Source organism: Moschus berezovskii, chromosome 11, assembly GCF_049115385.1.
Source record: "Moschus berezovskii isolate FMDL1 chromosome 11, NW_MosBer_1.0, whole genome shotgun sequence".
Taxonomy (NCBI): Eukaryota; Metazoa; Chordata; class Mammalia; order Artiodactyla; family Moschidae; genus Moschus; species Moschus berezovskii.
In genome coordinates, this window is record NC_142470.1 from 7,390,831 (window position 1) to 7,409,029 (window position 18,199).

Consider the following 18,199-nt stretch of genomic DNA (forward strand, 5'->3'; position numbering starts at 1 on the left):
GATATAGTCAGCTACAAACAGACACTAGGAAATAAGTCAATGATCAATACAAATAGAAATACGTAGTGAACACATAGAAACACACAAAGAAACAGAGATAAACTGCAGGTGTGTGTGAGTGACATGAACACTGGTGATGACTCCATGCAGATAATAACATAGATCAGTGGTTCTGAACCTGGGGTGCACACTTAAATCACCGGGAAGCTTTCCTAGACTCTACCTGCCAGGCTACACCTGTATGGAGAGAACCAGGTCTGGGAGTGGGACCAAGAATTTTTTAATAATCCCCCAGGTGACTTGAAGCTCACTCTGGACAGACAGGCTGGGGTAGAGGATGGGGAACTGGTGTGAGTGCAGGGACGTAAACAAAGCTAGGAATCCAGGGGACAGAGCCAGAAAGGAAAGGGTACAGGCTCAGGAGCAGAGCTCTCCACCGTGTAAGAAAATGAAGTCTAGAGGTAGAGAGAGGCGAGCAGTGGAAACAGGTGATAAACCCGTTCCAGGCCCCTTGGGAGCAGGGAGTATATGTGCAGGCCATCCTTCTGCCTGTCTTGTGTCTTGGTCTGTGAGAAACTGGTTCAAGTTCAGCACCCTGTCCATGCCTGGAGGGTTCCTCCACCTAGGCTGAACAGAAGCCTCCCTTTCTCTTCTCCTTCCCTCCCCGTTAACTCCTGGCACACACTTTGAGGAACCAGAGGGTTTCCTGAGGCCAAACAGCTATTCCCCAGCGGTGGTCCTCAGTGCCACTAAAGTTGGAGCAGAAGAGGAGGGACATTAGAGAGGTCAAGCTGATGGTGGTGGTGGTTGGTGGCACAGAAAGATCCAGGCCTAAAGAGGCCGAGAAATGGGGAGCCAGAGGGCCCAGCTGGCGAGGAGGGTACAAATGAACAGCAGGAGAGTCAGGTCAGTTCAGTTCAGTCGCTCAGTCTTTGCGACCCCATGAATCACAGCACGCCAGGCCTCCCTGTCCATCACCAACTCCCGGAGTTCACTCAAACTCATGTCCATCAAGTGGTGATGCCATCCAACCATCTCATCCTCTGTCGTCCCCGTCTCCTCCCGCCTTCAATCTTTCCCAGCAGCAGGGTCTTTAAAAACCAAAACAAACAAACAAAAAGAACAGGAGAGTAAGAGGCACCAATGGGCCGGGAGCCACTGTACGGGTAAGCCAGAGAGGCTGGCCCACCGGCGGCCGCAGGGGGGCAGCCGCGAGCAGCCTCCCGCCCGGCCTCCCCGCCCCGCCCCGCCCACCGGAGGCTCCGCCCCCACGACCGGCGCCCCGCCCCGCGCGCTCTGGCAGTCTCGGGCGGAGGCAGCGGCTGCGGCGGCGGCGGCGGCGGCGGCGGCGGCGGCAGGAACGGGCGGGCGCGCTAAGGGCCGGAGCCCCGGCAGCAGGTGGGCGCGGTGAGGGCTGGCGGCGGCGGGCCGGGGGCTGCCGGGCGGCGCTCGAGCCGGACGCGCCGGCCGTGCGGAGCACCATGGACTTCAACATGAAGAAGCTGGCGTCGGACGCTGGCATCTTCTTCACCCGGGCCGTGCAGGTGAGGAGGCCGTGCGCCCTGGGCCCCGCGCGGCCGGCTGGCACCCCTGCAACAGAGCCGGGGGCCGCGGGACAAGGCCCTCGCGGCCGCCGCTCCTTCCCGGGTCGCCCTAGTCCCCCACCAGCATTCCTCCTCTTCTGCGCTGCCCAGTCTAGAGAAGGAGCCCTGGGGCGGCCGGCTGCACTACCCTCTGCGTGGCCCGAGGGCCGGGGAGTGAGCTGGGCCTGCCTTGGCCCCAGTGCCTGGGCGGGAGGTGTCAGCCTCTCTCGTTGCGACCTGCCGGGGCCGAGTTATCCCACTGCCCTGGCGTCCGCCGCGCCCCGTTGGGGGCTCTGATGGGGAGAGCAAAGGGCACCAGGCGGCTCCTGCCACCCTGTCCGTGGCCAGCAGGACTCTGACTCCCGGCCGGCGTTTGGAGGCCTGAGTTCCAGGCCCAAGGACTCGGGCCCCCAGGCCCCTGAGCCCTTCTCTGAGCCTCAGTCTCCACACCTGTGCAATGGGCTGTCGGAACTGATTCCCTCAGGTCCCTTTTACACGCTTGGATAGTCAGTCCGGAAGCCAGGAGGGCTGGGGTTATCATTTCCTTTCTGCTCCATGGCAGGCCTGTTTCCTCTTATTTCCCCAGCCCCAGGGGAATGAGGAGAGGGCTGGGGTCTGGCTGCGTGCCCTCCTTGGGGAGCTGTACGCTGTGTGATGCTAGGATTAGAACTAGTCCTATCCATTTGGGGGCATGGAGAGAAACTGAAGCAGCTTATCGGTGAAGACCGGGAGTCAGCTGTGGGCATGGATGCCCCTCTTGTGACTTTGAGAAGGGCGGGGGCTTCACCTCTCTGGGCCTCAGTTTTTCGTTCTTTTGAAAATGGCCTTAGCAACCCCTCCCTCCCAGCATGGATGAGCGTCCCTGGCACTCTGCATGGACGTGCTCACTAAAAGCAAGTCACTCTTGGTGTAACTTGCTTAGTATTGCACCCGTGCAGCCTGTGACCTTGGGCCAGTCACTTCTCTGGGAGCCTCCATGTGCCCTTCTGTCCATCAGGAGTGGCACCAAGTCTGCTTCCAAGGGTGGCCGCAGGCTTGGTGCTCGGCCCGGTCACAGGGCCCTGGGAACAGATCCTGTTGTTTGTCCTTGCCGTGGCGGTTGGTTCTCTGGAGGAGCCCAGCCGCAGACCATCTCTCGGAAGCCCACGTGCCCATGTTTACTAGAAAGCACAGCATCCCGTTGAGGATGGGTGCCCCAGAGAGGGTTTGCTGCCCTGGGTTTCCAGCCCTGCCAGTGACCCCAGCCTTAGTGGCGATGCCTGCAGCCTGGAGCTCATTGGCCAGCCCCAGTCCATCCAGAAGGTGGGGAGTTCGCCCCCCGTGTTGGTATGGCAACCACTTTATCTGCCACATCTGGGAAGAACCTGATCTGCCAGTTTCCGGCTACTGTGGGGCCCTAGCACCCTATCCTGCCCTGTCTGCAGAGCCTGGGCTGTGGGGAGGCTTGGGCCCCGTGGCCTGGTGGGGGCAGGCCCATTGGGTCACCCATACTGGCGTGGGATCCAGCGCCCCAGCCACGCCCCCCCCCCCCCCCCCCCCCGCCTCCAGGGCGGAGGAGGGAGCTGGGAGCTTTATAAATAGAGGCTTTCTCTGGCTCTAGCCGCCCACCCCCTGCTGCTGCCATCTTGCAGGGAGCAGCCTCGGACTCTGCAGCCATGAGCCTCTGAAGCCTGGGCCCTTTCTCTTGGCAGAAATGGGGCCAGGTGGTGGCCCAAAGAGAGAGGGACTTGAAATGTGACATGGGCAGGAGAGCCCACTTGGGGGACACACCCCCCACCGAGGCCAGTCGGCCCTGGGATAGGAGTCAGCCAGGAGGGCCGGAGGGTGGTTTATTATCAATGTGTGGGCAGCTCCTCTGCGTGGGTGCCACCTTGCCAGGTGGAAGGACATGCTGGGCAAGCACTCAGCCCCTCCAGGTACCAGGGGCACTTTGAAAGAGCCTCACCTCATCCCCACCCCGTAAGGAACAGGACCTGGGAGGAGAAGCCGGAGTCCGGATCCCTTTTGCACAGGTGATCCTCAGTCCCTGAACTGTAGGGCCTTGAATGCCAGGAGGGGTTTGCAGATTTGATTCCGGTGATGCGAACAGCTCAGTGAAGGGCACCCAGGCAGGAAAAGCTAAAGTGTATTTGGGTAAGATGCCAGTAGGGGTGGAGTGGGCAGTGGAAGTGCGAGTACCAATGCTGTCAGTAGTCCTGACTGTATCACCAGGAGTGGAGGTAGAAGTGATGATAATAAAAGCCAGGGAGGCTTTAGCATTGTTTGCATCCGAGCTGGGCAGGCAACAGTGGACGTGGGAGGGATGCCCAGGACGTTGGAAAAACCTGGTATGACTTTGAACGTGAGTGGATGTGTAGTGTGAGGGACAGGTGGTCAGGTGGCCTGGCAGGAAGTGCTGCCCATAACCGTGGCAAGAAGGGGAGGAGGTACTGAGGGTGACACCGTCACTGGACTCAGAGCGGCTGGTCCCATCGGGGTAAGGACATCTCTAGGTGGCTTCTGGGAGCCGAGGAGGGACCTGCAGGAGATCTTTTACTGATGATGATGACGATGTTGACACCAGCTGACATTTATCGGGCCTGTGCTGTGTGCTGACCACAGAACTAAGCACCTCCCGAATATTTTATGAGATAGTTCCTGGTATCCCCATCCCCCCGGTGGAAACTAAGGACCAGAGAGGTGCCGTTGCCTCTGAGCCTCAGTTTGCTTATCTGGAAAATGGGGCTAGCGCCACCCTCACCCGCAAAGAGGCTGGGTGAGGGCAGGCCTGTTCAGGGCCTGGCTCTGGGAGGCCCCAGTTTGTGGAAAGTGAGGAAGAAGAGTCAGGAGGGCAAGAGTAGCTGGCTCCCAGGCAGGGAGCTGCAGGCTCTGACCCCTGCCCACCTGGCCCTGCAGAGAGAAACCCAAGCCCCCATGCATAATTGATGGCTGCTGAGCTGGAGCGGCCTGAAGCCGGTGGGGCCTTCCGCTCCTTGCAGCTGGAACTCTGGTTGACTCAGGGCTGCCAGTCATCTGGGAAGGGCCTCCAGACCCCCAGCCCATGACAACCCTGTCTCCAGCGCAGCCTGCCTCTTGCCTGGCCTCAGTGGCACCTTCTGTGAAATGGGAAACTTGCCCGTGCTGAGTGCCAGGTCAGCACTGTCTGTTGTTGTCAGAGCTGATCTTGCTCCTATGTGGTTTGTCTCTGACCACCACCCACCACGGCTGGACAGGGCCTTTGAGATTAGAAGGGCCAGGACCTGGACTGGTTTCTGGCTGTTCCTATGTGGCCCCCATGGCTTCCGCCAGCTCGAAAATAGGATCCTGTGACATCCTGGTCCCTCCCTGGCCTTGGGGCAGGGCTGCCGAGCTTCCTGGGCCTGGGCGTGCCCAGCAGTTGGCTCGGATGAGTTGGCACTGCTCCCCATGTACCATGCCAGGCAGCGGAGGCCATCCTCCACCCCACCCCTCTCCCTCCCCATCAGATCTTTACAGCATCTGCCCTTACACTGGGCACCGAACTCCCTGCCAGATCCCGACCTTCGTATCTTACCCGCATCTATTTTATTTCCTTCTCACAACCTACACGGGAGATGCTATTCCTTATTATTCCCATTTTCAGCTTCAGAAACTGATGCTCAGAGAGGCACAGCCACTTGCCCCAGGTCACACTACTCACCAGAACTGAGACTTGAATCATTCATGTCCCTCTGGTTCTGGAACCTGGGTTCTTCCCACTCGTTCCCCTGGGATCCCCTTCCCTGGGGCCCCCAGCTGCCCCGGCTCCCACTGATCACCCCAGACCTTGCTTTGTACCCCTTGTGTCCCTGAGCGCTCGTTACCAAGTGCTTTCCTCCAGAGTCACGCTGGGAGGACCCTCAGTGATGGCCTACCAGCGGCTCCTTAAGTTGTGTTTGATTTTGTACAGGTGTGCATTTGGGGGGCAGGGGCTGTATGTATCTTTCATTGGATTTTCGAAACAAACCGGGATCTGCTGACTCTGGACCAACCATCCCATGTCACAGAGGAGTAAGCTGAGGCCCAGGGCAGGGCTGCACTTTGATTGGGGTCCCAGAGCAGATGGGGTAGACTGCTTCCTGGACCTTAGGGCCTGAGTTCCAGCCAGGCAGGAGGGGTAGATGGGTGGGGCAGGGCTGGAACTACCCCCCCCCGCCCCGCTGCTGAGTCTTCCACCGCTGGGTGCTCTCCCCCACCCCCCTGCCCACAGTTCACAGAGGAGAAGTTCGGCCAGGCTGAGAAGACCGAGCTCGACGCCCACTTTGAGAGCCTCCTGGCCCGGGCGGACAGCACCAAGAACTGGACCGAGAAGATCTTGAGGCAGACAGAGGTGCTGCTGCAGCCCAACCCCAGTGAGTGGGCACAGGCCGGCCCTGGGCAAGGGGCGGGCTGCTGTGGGCAGGGGCCCAGCTGCTGAGGCCTTGCAGGTGGGCCTGGGCAGTAGGCGGGACTTGGGTTAGACTCTTGGGGCTTAAGGCTGCTGTCGGTGGCAGGGGAAGGGGAATGGTCCCCATTAAAAACTGCAGCCTCGGTGTTGGATTCCACAATGCACTCACTCTCTGGGACATGGAAATGCAAGTTTTGCACAGAGGAGTTGAAGAGATGCCTGGAAACTAAAACATCACTGGGAGAAGAGGCAGGAGAAATGGGAGACCAGTCACTAGGGAGCAGATAGCGAGGGTCAGGGACGAAGAAGGCTCGTCCAGGGTCACATGAGAGCACAGCAGGCCCCCGCAGCTGCAGGGGAACCTGCCCTGCGGTCTGGAGACGTGTCTGCCTGTATGTCTGCTCTTAGCTAAGGCGGTGTGCTCAGAGCTTTCTGGGTCCGGCCAGAGCGCTGTTCACACATGTGGTGTGTGCACGCATGCTAAGTCAGTCATGTCTGACTCTTTGCGACCCCGTGGACTGTATCCCACCAGGCTCTTCTGTCCAGGGGGATTCTTCAGGCAAGAATTCTGGAGTGGGTTGCCATGCCCTCCTCCAGGGCATCTTCCCCACCCAGGGATCGAACCCGTGGTCCTTAGGTCTCCTGCGCTGGCAGGCGGGTTCCTCACCACTAGCGCCACCTGTGTGTCACGCTCTGTGAGTCCATATTCCAAGGAGGGGGAAGTGGAAGGCCCGTCACTGCAGCTGGGTAACCTCAGGCAGGCACTTCATGTCTCTGGGCCGTGGCTTCTCCCTCCCTGTGAGGGATTTCACAGGGTCGAGAGCCCATCTCACAGGGTGGGGTGTCAGCACAAGAAGGTCCTGGAAGTCACCAGGCTGGGCGTCCCTGTGGGCCAGTCCTGGACTTGCCTTGGGCTCCTCTGGAAGGGCCCTGTGGCTTTGGCTGCTGTCTCCCACAGGCGCCCGAGTGGAGGAGTTCCTGTACGAGAAGCTGGACAGGAAGGTGCCCTCGCGGGTCACCAACGGGGAGCTGCTGGCGCAGTACATGGCCGAGGCGGCCAGTGAGCTGGGGCCCGCCACCCCCTACGGTGAGCTGGTCCTCACGCCGGGCGGGGCCGCAGTCTCTGGCCCTGACCTCCCTCCGTCCCTTTCCTTCCTTTCTCTGGTCTTGTATTTACGCATGTGATGCCTGGATTCATTCTCCCTGTAAATACCTCAATCAACAGAGGTGAAAACAGTGAAAAATAGAAGCCTCCTGGGACTTCCCTGGTGGTCCAGTGGCTAAGACTCCACACTTCCAGTGCAGTGGGCCTGGGTTCCAACCCTGGTCAGGGAAGTAAGATCCTGCTTACCCCATGGCATGGCTTAAAAAAAAAAGGAGCCTCCTTTACCCACTTTTGGTTTGTGTGCATTTTTTAATGGGATCATATTATTTTAGGCATGTGATTCTGCAACCTGATTTTTAAACTCGGTGTTGCTTACAGAGTATCTGCTCACAGTAGCACTTAAAGAGCCACTTCAGTCTTTGGTTTTTATTTCAGTTTGATTGAGGTACAATTTATGTACCATACAGTGCACTTGTTTTAAGTGTGTAATTTGGTGATTTTTAGTATATTTACATAATTGTACAAACATCCCTCAATCCAGTTTATTTTTAAATTTTTAATTAATTAATTCTGAATTAGAATGTAGTTGACTTACAATATTGTGTTCGTTTCAGGTATACAGCATAGTGATTCTGTTATATACACACATACATGCTCCTTTTCAAATTCTTTTCGCTTTGGGTTATTCCAGAATATTGAGTATAGCTCCCTGTGCGCTACAGTAGGTCTTGCTGGTTACCTGTTTTATATATAGTAGTGTGTATATGTTAATCCCAACCTAATTTATCCCTCACCACCCCCCTTCCCAGTTTCTCCTTTGGTAACCATGTTTGTTTTCTATGTTTGTGAGTCTGTTTCTGTCTTATAAGTCCATATGTATCATTTTTTAAGATTCCACATATGTGTGGCATCGTGATACTTGTCTTTCTCTGCCCAGTATGACACTCTCTGGGTCCATCCATGCTGCAACAAATGGCATTATTTCATTCTTTCTTTGTGTGGCTGAGTAATGTTCCATTGTCTTTATTTATCACAGCTTTTTTTATCCATTCGTCTGTTGACAGACGTTTAGGCTGCTTCCATGTCTTGGCTGTTGTAAATAGTGCCACGATGAACGTTGGGGTGCATGTAGCTTTTCCAGTTTCTCTTTTCTCCAAGTATATTATGCCCAGGAGTGGGATCGCAGGATCATATGGTAGCTCTGTTTTTACGTTCTGAAGGCGCCTCCGTACTGTCCCCCAGAGTAGCTGTACCAATTTACATTCCCACCAGCAGTGTAGGAGGGTCTCTTTTTCTCCACACCCTTTCCAGCGTTTATTATTTGTAGACTTTTGATGATGGCCATTCTGACTGGTGTGAGGTGTTTTGATTTGCATTTCTTTAATAATTAGCAGTGTTGAGCATCTTTTCATGTGCCTTTTGGCCATCTGTGTGTCTCAGTCGATATGTCTGTTTAGGTCTGCCCATCTTTCACTGGGTTCTTTGTTTTGATGACGTTAAGCCTCATGAGCCGTTTGCACCTGTGGGTTGCTGTTTTGTTTCTGTTCTCCCTGTGTCTCAGGTCTTCTTTGTTTGATCCTCTTTTGCTGACTTCTTTTGAGTTAAAAAGATATTTTCTAGTGTAACATTCTAATTTCTTTGCTCCTTTTTTTTTTTTTTAACTTAAAACATTTTTCTTAGTGGTTTTAAAATTTGAATCACGACATGCACTTTAACTTAACACAGTCTACTTCAGAGTGATGTTAACTGAATTCCGGTAAAATACAGAAACTTTGCTCCGGGATAACTCCCTTCCCTCTCTCTTCCTTTGTGCTCATATTGTCATACATACTATTTCTCAACAATACAGTTTTATAATTATTGTTTTATGCAGTTGTCTTTTAAGTCAGTTAGGAAAAGAGAAACAAAACTTTACCGTCTTTCATGCGTGTCTACAGTCACCTTTACTGGCGCCCTGTATTCTTTACGTGGGTTCACGTTGCCCTCCAGTGTCATTTCACTTGTCCATGAAGTGTTTCTTCTGTGGCAGGTCTGCCAGCAGTGAACTCTTTTAGCCTTTGTCTAACTGGGAATGTCTTTATGTTCACTTTTGGAGGGCAGTTTTGCATTGTATAGAAATCTTGGATGAGAATTTTTTCCTTTCATCACTTTAAGTATATTCTCTCACTGTCTGAGCTCCCTGTGTCTGATAAGAAGTCAGTTAAATCTGCCTTTGAACTTTTCTAGTGATTTTTTTTTTCATATCCGTTGTTAAATTTTTCAGCTCTAGAATTTTCACTTCTTTGTTTATAATTTTAATCTCTTTATTGACATTTCTTATTTGAGAAGTCATTGTCATCATATTTGCCTTAAATCTTTTTTAAAAAATTTTTAATTGGAGGATAATCGCTTTACAATGTTGTATTAATCTTAAATCTTTAATCATGGTTCTATTTTTTTATTTTTTAATTGAACTCTAGTTGATTTTAATATGCGTTTGTTTCTGGTATATAGCATAGTGATTCAGTATTTTTGCAGATTATATTCCCTTATAGGTTATTACAAAGTAATGGCTATGATTCCCTGTGCTATGTGGTATATGCTGTTGCTTGTCTATTTCATATATGGTAGTTTTATCCTATACCAAAATTTGTCCCTCCCTACCATTATGATTTTGGTTGTTTTTGTTTTTTCTTTTCCTCCTATTTGTGATAGCTGCTTAGAAGTCTTTACCTGCTAAATCTAATATCTGGGCCTCCTTGGAGATAGTGTCTGTTGGTTGCTTTTCTTCCCTGTGTATTGACTGCGCTTTCCTGTTTCTTTGTGTCTTATAATTCTTCTAGGGTTATTAGTCCCGTTTGTTTCTTTAGAGACTTACCTGAGCTGATTAATGTTTAGAGTCTGTGTTCTTTGCTGTATGCAGCTGCTGATGTCTCTGCTTATTTTTCTACTTATTCTTTTTACTTTTAAGCCCAGCTTCTTAAGGGTTGCTTCCAGGTCAGCATATGTTGGTGGTCAGCTTATCATTAATCAGAAGTTGTGCTTAGACATCTTCCACCATTAAGGCTTTGCTGATGAATTTATGAATGGGCTGGGGAACACACTCAAGTTCAAGCAGTTTACGTGTGTGCCTAGCTTTTACTTGGTGAATGTGCGAAGCCTCCCACTAGCCAAGGGTGAGCTGATAGCTGGGGCTCTCCCCCGCCTCTGCCGTGCGTGCTTCACACAGCCTTCTGGACCACCAGAGCTGTCTGGAGTTTACCGAGGCTCACTGTGACTGTCTCATTTCCCAGATCTCCTGTTACATTTCTGGCAGGTCTGCTGCTTATTCCAGCCAGTCCTGCAGCTCCATGTTAGCTGTGATGTTGGCCTTTCCTGATTATTTGCCATTGAGATCATTACTGTTTGTGACCATATCTTGTGGGTTTTTCTATGCTCCAGCCAAAATCGAGTCTGCCCCCTCCAGCAGCTTCAGGGCTTACCCCACCCTGATAGAGGGGCGCACCACAGAGGGGCTCCCCTTGGACAGAGGGGAGAGCACGCCCAGGCTAAAAACCCACTGTCTCCATGGTTCCTACCAAGGTCCTGTAGTTATGGAGTAAATTCTTCTCAATTTGTTACTTGCCTTTGGTCAGTTTCCAGAGTCCAGAAATGATTGTTTTTGACAATTCTGTCCAGTTTTGTTTTGTTTTTGAAGGAGATAGATAAATAGGTAACTTTTTGTTTTTTGCCATACTGCATAGCATACGAGATCTTAGTTCCTCAACCAGGGGTCAAACCTATACCCCCTGCAGTGGAAGTGGAGTCTTAGCCAATTGGACCCCCAGGGAAGTCCCCGTGTCCTTTCTGGGAGGAGGATTCCTGAGTTCCTCCCTCTATTATTCTGAAAGTCCCACCCCACTTCTTTTTAATGGCTGTGAAGTGTTCTGGTTTTGGGGTGTCCCAGTATTTATTGGTCAGTGGGTATGTGGATATACAGATTTTCTCCCATTTTCCCAGGCCAGCCATTTCTGCTCTTGCCTCTCAGAACATCTCTCTTGGAGCTCTCTCCTCCCTCCTGAGAGCCAGAGCAGAGTTCAGCCTGCCTCACCCCTGACTCTGCTTCTCAGGGAAGACACTGATCAAGGTGGCGGAAGCGGAAAAGCGCCTGGGAGCAGCTGAGAGAGATTTCATCCACACGGCCTCCATCAACTTCCTCACGCCCCTGCGCAACTTCCTGGAAGGGGACTGGAAGACGATTTCGGTGAGGGGCCTGGGGCTACATGCCTGCTGGTGACCCTGGCCGCCCTCTCCTCAGAGCCGCAGAACACAGCCCAGGACCCCGCAGCCCTTAGGGCCTCCCCAGACATGGCTCTTGTGGACTGAGTGGCCTGGAGCATTTGACCTTGCCCATCCGGGCCTCAGTTTCCCTGTCTTGGCCGGATGGTCCTATGGGCCGGTCCCGCTGCGGCTGGGGGTCTCCCATGGCAGCCGTGGGGCTCACATCCCTGATTCCTCCCAACCCCGCCCTGCAACAGAAGGAGAGGCGGCTCCTGCAGAACCGGCGTCTAGACCTGGATGCCTCCAAAGCACGGCTCAAGAAGGCCAAGGCTGCCGAAGCCAAAGCCACGGTAGGTGTCCTGCTGGATCAGAGCGGGTGGAGGCTCGGGGTGGAGGCTCGTGGTGTTTGGCATGACCTCCCTCCCCGTCGAAGCCTGGCTGGGGGGCGCTGCTCGGGGCAGACCACATCAGGTCACACCCGTCTGCTCCCATCCCCAACGGAACCCTGCCGACCCAGAGCTCTGGGTCCCCGGGGCAGACATTGGTTCGGGGGGGCGGGTGGTGGGTAGACCTGCAGTGCCCTCACCTGAGCTCAGGACAGCCCGCAGCCTCCCCAGACAGACAGCCAGTTGGCTTCTCGCATGCCCCCCGCACTGCCCTCCCTGGATGCTCAGCTCTGTTCCCGGCTCTGACCGGGCATGGCTCCGCTACTAACTGCCCCCTTCACCCTTCGCCGCCGCTCCAGCGCTGTTCCCTGGGCACCCCGTCCTATCCTCAGGCTCCATTGCGCTGGTGTGGAGGTCCCAGAGCTGGGCTGCTCGCCCACCCAAGGGCGGGTCTCGAGGCCCTTCAGGGAGCCCCACGTCGCTGGATGGAACCAGGGCTATCTTGGCTCCCCTTCTGCTCAGCCAGGCCAATGGGATGCAGCGTGGCACACGGTGACCAGGGCGAGGCCAGAGTTTGGGAGAGCTGGGCCCCAGGGGCCCAGGCTGCTTGCGGTGCAGGGGCTGCAAGGCTGCCTCACACCCCAGGGTGGGGACTCCCCCTGTCAGGTCCAGGACACACCAGGGACACTGGCACCTGTGCCTGCTGGGGCCCTCGGCCAAGGAAGGCCAGGCCGCCCCGCTGCCCAAGAGTCAGTTACAGCCCCCGACCCTCCTTGCATTCCCCTCCCTTTGTGTGGCCCCCCCAGGGGCCGCAGAGCCTGGGCAGTGCCCCTGGCGAGAGCCATGACACCTCGTCCAGGTGTGTGGAGTCCAGACTGGAGGCAGGGCCTCAGCCACTGGCATCAGGTTGGGCTTGGGTAGGATGAGCTGTGGCTGCCTGAGCCCCCCTCAGGGCCGGGCAGCTCTCTGGAGTCGCTTGGCCAGGACAGACCTTTCTCCATCAACCAGGCCAGGGAGCGCTTCCTTCATCACTGGAGCGGCACAGCCTCCCATCCGGTTGGTTGGCCCAGACCAGCCCCGAGTGTGTGGCTTTTAGCAGGACACCCCCTCCCGAGCTGGGCCCTGGTACAGCATCCCAGCAGGCTCCAACCCAGCAGGGGACCCTCCCCCCCGCCCACCTGCCACCCTTCAGCACCCACACTCCGGCCAGGACTCCTTCCGGAGGGCGGGCTTGTGCGTCCGGGGGGCCCGCTCCCGCCTGCGCTGTGGACTCACTAACTCTTTGTTTTTGTTCCTTTCCGTTCTGCTTTGGGTAACTTGGCTCAGTGTGAGGGAGATGTGAGTATACCTGTCCACGTGCTGTGCTGCTTCTGGTTTGCCCACTTCAGCCTCGGGCCCCGCGGGGCCGGCCTGGGCTGGGCCAGCTGGGCCGGGGAGGGCCGTCCTCCGGGCCTTTTGCAAAGCAGCTGGTCTCCCACCGGGGCCTCCACCACGTGTAGCCTCTGGTCTGGGGACGCCAGGCGTCGGAGCCTGTTGAGTCAGCTTTTTGCAAATGTCGACCGCCTGTCACTCTGTCCGTCCATGCATCCATCTGTCCATCCTCGTGGCGGGGGGGGGGGGCCCGGTCCTGGCTGCAGGAAGGAGAGATGGGGTGTGTGCGGAGGTGTGGATGGAGCGAGCCGGGCGGGGTGGGGACCGGCTCTGCTTGGAGAACAGTGGGTCTAACTGGGGCCTCTGAGCGAGACGAAGCTGGCCCGGGGAAGAGGGGCCTGAGGACCACCGGGGCCGGACAGGTCTGCGTCCTGCCCAAGGTTCCGGGCTGTCCCCTTGTCGCCATCTGATCTCTCGGGCTCCCCAGCGTGTCCACCCTCTTGGTCTTTGTCCCAACCCTCCGAGACCCTCACTCAGCCTGCCTCCTGTGCAGGTGGTTGGCACGGGTAGAAGGGGGTTCTTGTTGTTTCTGTCTGTCGCCTCCTGTCCATGGGGTCGGGGTGGGGGTGCTCCTGGCATCTCCTTGAGGGAGACTCTAGGGCGGCCTCCCGGCCTGGCCCCCGCCCTGCGTGACTCCCCCCTCCCCCATGAACTCTGTTCCCCGCCAGACGGTGCCTGACTTTCAGGAGACTAGACCGCGTAATTACATTCTCTCGGCCAGCGCCTCCGCGGTAAGCGCCCCCGCCCGCCCCGCCCCGGCTCCCCCTCCTTGCCCCCGCCCCCAGCACCCAGGGCCTGATGCCAGTCGAGGAGAACAGGAGGCAGAGTGTCAGGCAGGGGCTGCCTGGGCCCTGTGCCCTCGCCCCTCGCTGCCCCACGCTGAAGGTGAGCCTGGCCCGCTGCCCCGCGCAGCCTGGTGGACTCCGGGGGGCCCGAGAGTCCACCCACCCCAACTCAGCACCCACCCCTGAGAGCCAGGCCACCCCTGCGCCCGAAGGAGAGGGAGGAGGTCCCGGCCTGGCCTGCCGGGAGGTCATGGACCCCTGGATGGGACTTGGGGACGGCACTGTCAGTCCAGCAGCCCCCCAGAGCACATCGGCTAGGTGTTGGGGAGGCGCCTGGAGGCCTTGAGATGGAGCAGAGCCCCGTGGGAAGGTAGACCCCAGGGGGAAGAGCAGCCCGGGGCCGAGGCCCCCAAGGTGGGGGAACGAGGCCCCCAAGGTGGGGGAGCGGGCGTGTCCCGAGCTGGCCCCTCCGAAGCTGAGCGTGAGGGCAGCGGTGGTGGGGTGGGCAGTCGGGGCTGGGATTTAAGAGGGCGGGCTGGGCGGGGCCAGGAGGACTTTGAGCGTCTGGTGTCTCTTTTTCCTACAGCTTGTTGAGATCTTGCTGTTCACTGTTTAGTTGGGGAAATAGGCAGACACCACCTGTCGCGTCATGCCTGTCGAAACCAGTGCTGGTTTCTCTGCCTCTCTCTGTCCCTCCTTTCCCTGGGGTGACATCCTCCCGCACCACCCGCCTCCCCGCGGGCTCTTCTCCATCTGTCATAAGCATGTTGCCGTGTGTGTGTGTGTGTGTGTGCGTGTGCACATGAGCACGCGGTCCCTTGTCCCCCGGGGGTGTTAACCGGAGTGTAGTGCCCCGGCCCCTGTGGCCGGCTCGCCCACGTGTGTTCACATGGAGGTCGCGTCCTGTGTTGTGCGATCTGCCGAACGGCGCTGGGGTGGGGACACCTCCGTCCCAGCCGGGCTGGCCTGGGTTTTGCTCTGCGCCCTCCCAGGCGCCGTGTTAGGGTAGCAGTGGGCCAGAGGAACGGGCCTCCTAAGCCATGGTGGGGGGAGGGGGGTCTCTCTTCCTTAGACTCTGGAGGACACTTGCCGCCCCCCTTCCTGGGCCGAGTGGAAGGAGGACTATCCAGGAGGGTGGAGACGGCCCTGTTTTTTTCTTGTGCCTTTGAACCCCAGTGTGACTCTGGCACGAGGCTGCCTTTCTCTGCCGAAGGACGGAAAGGTTCAGTGACTGGTCTAGGGTCACACGGTCCTGCCTCCCAGCCCAGCAGCCTCAGCAGAGCGTCAGGGTGGGGTGGGGGACACTCGGTCTCCCTGGAGACCCCAGTCCGAGCCTGGGGGCTTGCCTGTAGGAGAAACCCAAGCAGGGCTTCCCAGCTGGCTGTGCCCCCTCCCCGCATGCGGCATGTGGGACTGGATGGACTGTGACGTCAGAGCCCCCTCCCCTCACACCAGGCCTCCCCGCAGCCTCAGCTCCTGGTGGGGTTGTGGGGGGGACGCTGGGAAGTGTGGGGGGTGGGAAGAGGTTGGGGGGTCTCGGGAGCTGGGGCAGGAGCCTGGGCTCTGGGGTACAGCCGTCCCCCACCTCCCTTCCCCTCCCCTGCTGACCGCTGTCCCCTCCCTCCCCTGCTGACCGGTCCTGTTGTGGTCTCCGCAGCTCTGGAATGATGAGGTGGACAAGGTGAGTCGGGGCTCAGGGAAGAAACGGGGTAGGGAACGGGAGTCCAGGCTCGCCTGCCGCCATCGGGGGCAGGTCTGCGTCTAGTTCTGAGCGCTGCCCTGCCACCGCTGGGGCCATGGTAAGGGGCAATCACTTTCCTCCGCCCCGCAGCACACCGTGGGCCCTCCGGAGGCCAAAGCAACTGTTGGTTGAATTTGTCCCTGTTGGGTGGTGGCCTCAGATGGACAAATCCATGAGCATGAAAGGTCAAGGAGGGTACCTGAGACTGTCTGCCCACCCAAGAACTGGCCTCCTCTGGGGGGGTCCCAAGCTGGGCTAAGGCTCCTCCAGGGGATCAAGGCCCCAGGCCTGAAGTCAGGGGCCAGAGGTGAACCCCTGCCCTGATGTCTGCATCCTGGAGTGGGGGTGTGGAGAAGTCCATCTGCCACAGAAGGGAAGAGGAGACGGCTCCCGGGCAGCTCCGGGGGTGGGAGGAGGCTGGTGGGAGGGCGGCTGGGGGCCATTCTTGCCCTCGTGCTCATCCCTGGCCCTTCCCAGGCTGAGCAGGAGCTCCGAGTGGCCCAGACGGAGTTTGACCGACAGGCAGAAGTGACCCGGCTCCTGCTGGAGGGGATCAGTAGCACCCACGTGAGTACTGTCCTGTTTTCCCCCTTCTGTCGTCCCAAGTCGTCTTTGCCACCCCTGTGTCGGACACCACGACTCTCAAGGTCATGTTGGGGCAGCTAGTGAACCTGGGTGGGGCAGAGCCCAGGTCCTAAAGGGCCCAAAGCTGGGGGTCCGGCCCCCTCCCACCCCAGAGAGCAAGTGGCCTGGGCAGAAAATGCCAGACGCCGAGCCGGGGTCTGCAGAGCGTGGGGTGGGGATGGGCTGCTCCGTCCGCCCGCAGGCGCCGGGCCAGCCACCGCCTTGTCCCTGCAGGTGAACCACCTTCGCTGCCTGCACGAGTTCGTCGAGTCTCAGACCACGTACTATGCCCAGTGCTACCGCCACATGCTGGACCTCCAGAAGCAGCTGGGCAGGTGCCCACCGGGGGCCCCTGGCACCTGCCCAGCCCCCAGATCCCCCAAGCTCAGAAAGCCCCCATTGACACCCAGGGCATGGTGGAGGGCTGCTGACTGTGGTGGGGCGTCACCCCCGCCTCTGGGCCTGGACACCCCGTGAGGAGGACCGTGAGGGGTGGCTGGCCTCAGGAACCTCGAACACAGTTCTGGGGTGGGGTGGGGGGCGGTGGGGATGGCAGGGGCATCTCACTTCCCCTTGTTTCCCTCTTCACGCCGCCAGCTCCCAGGGAGCCATGTAAGTAGTGAGGTGGCCTTGCCTCTGTGGCCGTGGGCCTGATCGCTGTTTTGTGGGGCACCTGGGACCCCCCCCAAGAGGGTGGCTCTCAGCTGCTGAGATGGGCCCCCCCAACTCTCCTCTCCAGATTCCCAGGCACCTTCGTGGGCACCACCGAGCCCGCCTCCCCCCCCCTCAGCAGTACCTCACCCACCACCGCTGCGGCCACAATGCCCATGGGACCCTCCATGGCCGACCTGGCTCCTCCAGGGGAGGCTGCTCTCCGACTGGAGGAGGTGGCCCCGCCGGCCAGCGGAACCCGGAAAGCCCGTGTTCTCTATGACTACGAGGCAGCCGACAGCAGCGAGCTGGCCCTGCTAGCCGACGAGGTGGGCCTGGAAGCCACAGGGATGGGTTGGCGGTCAGAGGAGGACAGGCCGGCTTAGGAGGCCAGGGGACCGGAGCTGGGAGCACGGGGTCTGAGGACCCTGCATCACAGGCTCCCTGCCTCTGAGGAGTCTCGGGGATGGGGGAAGATCCGGGACCAGCCGTGGGGGACAGAAGCAGTTCCAGCTCTGAGGAGGCAGACTTTCTGATCCATCTCCATAGAGCAGCAGAGAGGGCGCCGCCACTGAAGGCGCAGGGTCCCTGCTTAGCCGGGGTGTGACCCTCCTCCTCTGTCATCCCTTTCAGCTCATCACTGTCTACAGCCTGCCTGGCATGGACCCTGACTGGCTCATTGGCGAGAGAGGCAACAAGAAGGGCAAGGTCCCCGTCACCTACTTGGAACTGCTCAGCTGAGCAGGCCCCCTCCCCCAGGCCCTGCCCACTCTGGCCTCGGCAGGGGGAATGGGTGCAGCCCTGGCTCCTGTCTGTCGGTGACCCAGCTGCTCAATGTGGGGAGGCTCACCCCAGCCCCATCCTGCCTATTGGCCATCCAGCTGCGAGGGACCCTAGAGGCTGAATGATCCCGGCTCCTCCCCCGGCCTGCTTCTGGAGCACCCCCCATCCACCCCTGCCTGCGTTCCTGAGCCCCCCCAGCCCTCCCAGCTCCTGTTGAGGAGGGTGGGCCTGGCTGCAGCAGCTGCGCTCAGCACCCTGGCCCGTTGAGGGGTGGAGCTCAGTGCAAGATGGGCTGAGGATGCCCTGGGGCACACCCTTGGCGAGAGACAGCACCTGCCTTTTAGTTGCCAAAAGCAGCAAAGGAGGCGAGGCAGGCAGGCAGGCAGGTCTGTGGCGGGCCGGGGACGGGGGTGCCATCCCCCCGGGATGCACTGCAGCAGAGGGGAGCCTGGCCGGAGCAGCAGCTCCCCGGTGCTAACCCTCCCCT

General features: G+C 58.2%; 1 protein-coding gene across 2 annotated transcripts; it reads left to right on the forward strand.

The window, feature by feature from the left end:
- Positions 1-1,332: 1,332 nt before the first annotated feature.
- SH3GLB2 (SH3 domain containing GRB2 like, endophilin B2) lies at positions 1,333-17,822 on the forward strand. Of its 2 annotated transcripts, XM_055399331.2 has the most exons (12): positions 1,333-1,544; positions 5,791-5,932; positions 6,926-7,054; positions 11,161-11,294; positions 11,569-11,661; positions 13,797-13,859; positions 14,986-15,135; positions 15,571-15,594; positions 16,132-16,221; positions 16,513-16,613; positions 17,018-17,258; positions 17,563-17,822. In XM_055399331.2, exons 1-12 carry the CDS (start codon positions 1,482-1,484, stop codon positions 17,668-17,670), a joined length of 1,338 nt encoding a protein of 445 aa, XP_055255306.1. In that variant the 5' UTR covers positions 1,333-1,481; the 3' UTR covers positions 17,671-17,822. The 2 variants fall into 2 exon arrangements, with proteins under 2 accessions (XP_055255306.1, XP_055255308.1); XM_055399333.2 differs by lacking the exon at positions 14,986-15,135 and having other exon boundaries at positions 1,337-1,544.
- Positions 17,823-18,199: the final 377 nt, after the last annotated feature.

Bases quoted from the DNA above. Each gene is read 5' to 3' on its own strand.
- SH3GLB2 (XM_055399331.2), top strand. From the start codon at position 1,482: ATGGACTTCAACATGAAGAAGCTGGCGTCGGACGCTGGCATCTTCTTC. The intron at 15,136-15,570 runs GTTCAGTGACTG...TGGTCTCCGCAG, and splicing joins CTCTGCCGAAGGACGGAAAG to CTCTGGAATGATGAGGTGGA. The intron at 16,222-16,512 runs GTGAGTACTGTC...TTGTCCCTGCAG, and splicing joins AGGGGATCAGTAGCACCCAC to GTGAACCACCTTCGCTGCCT.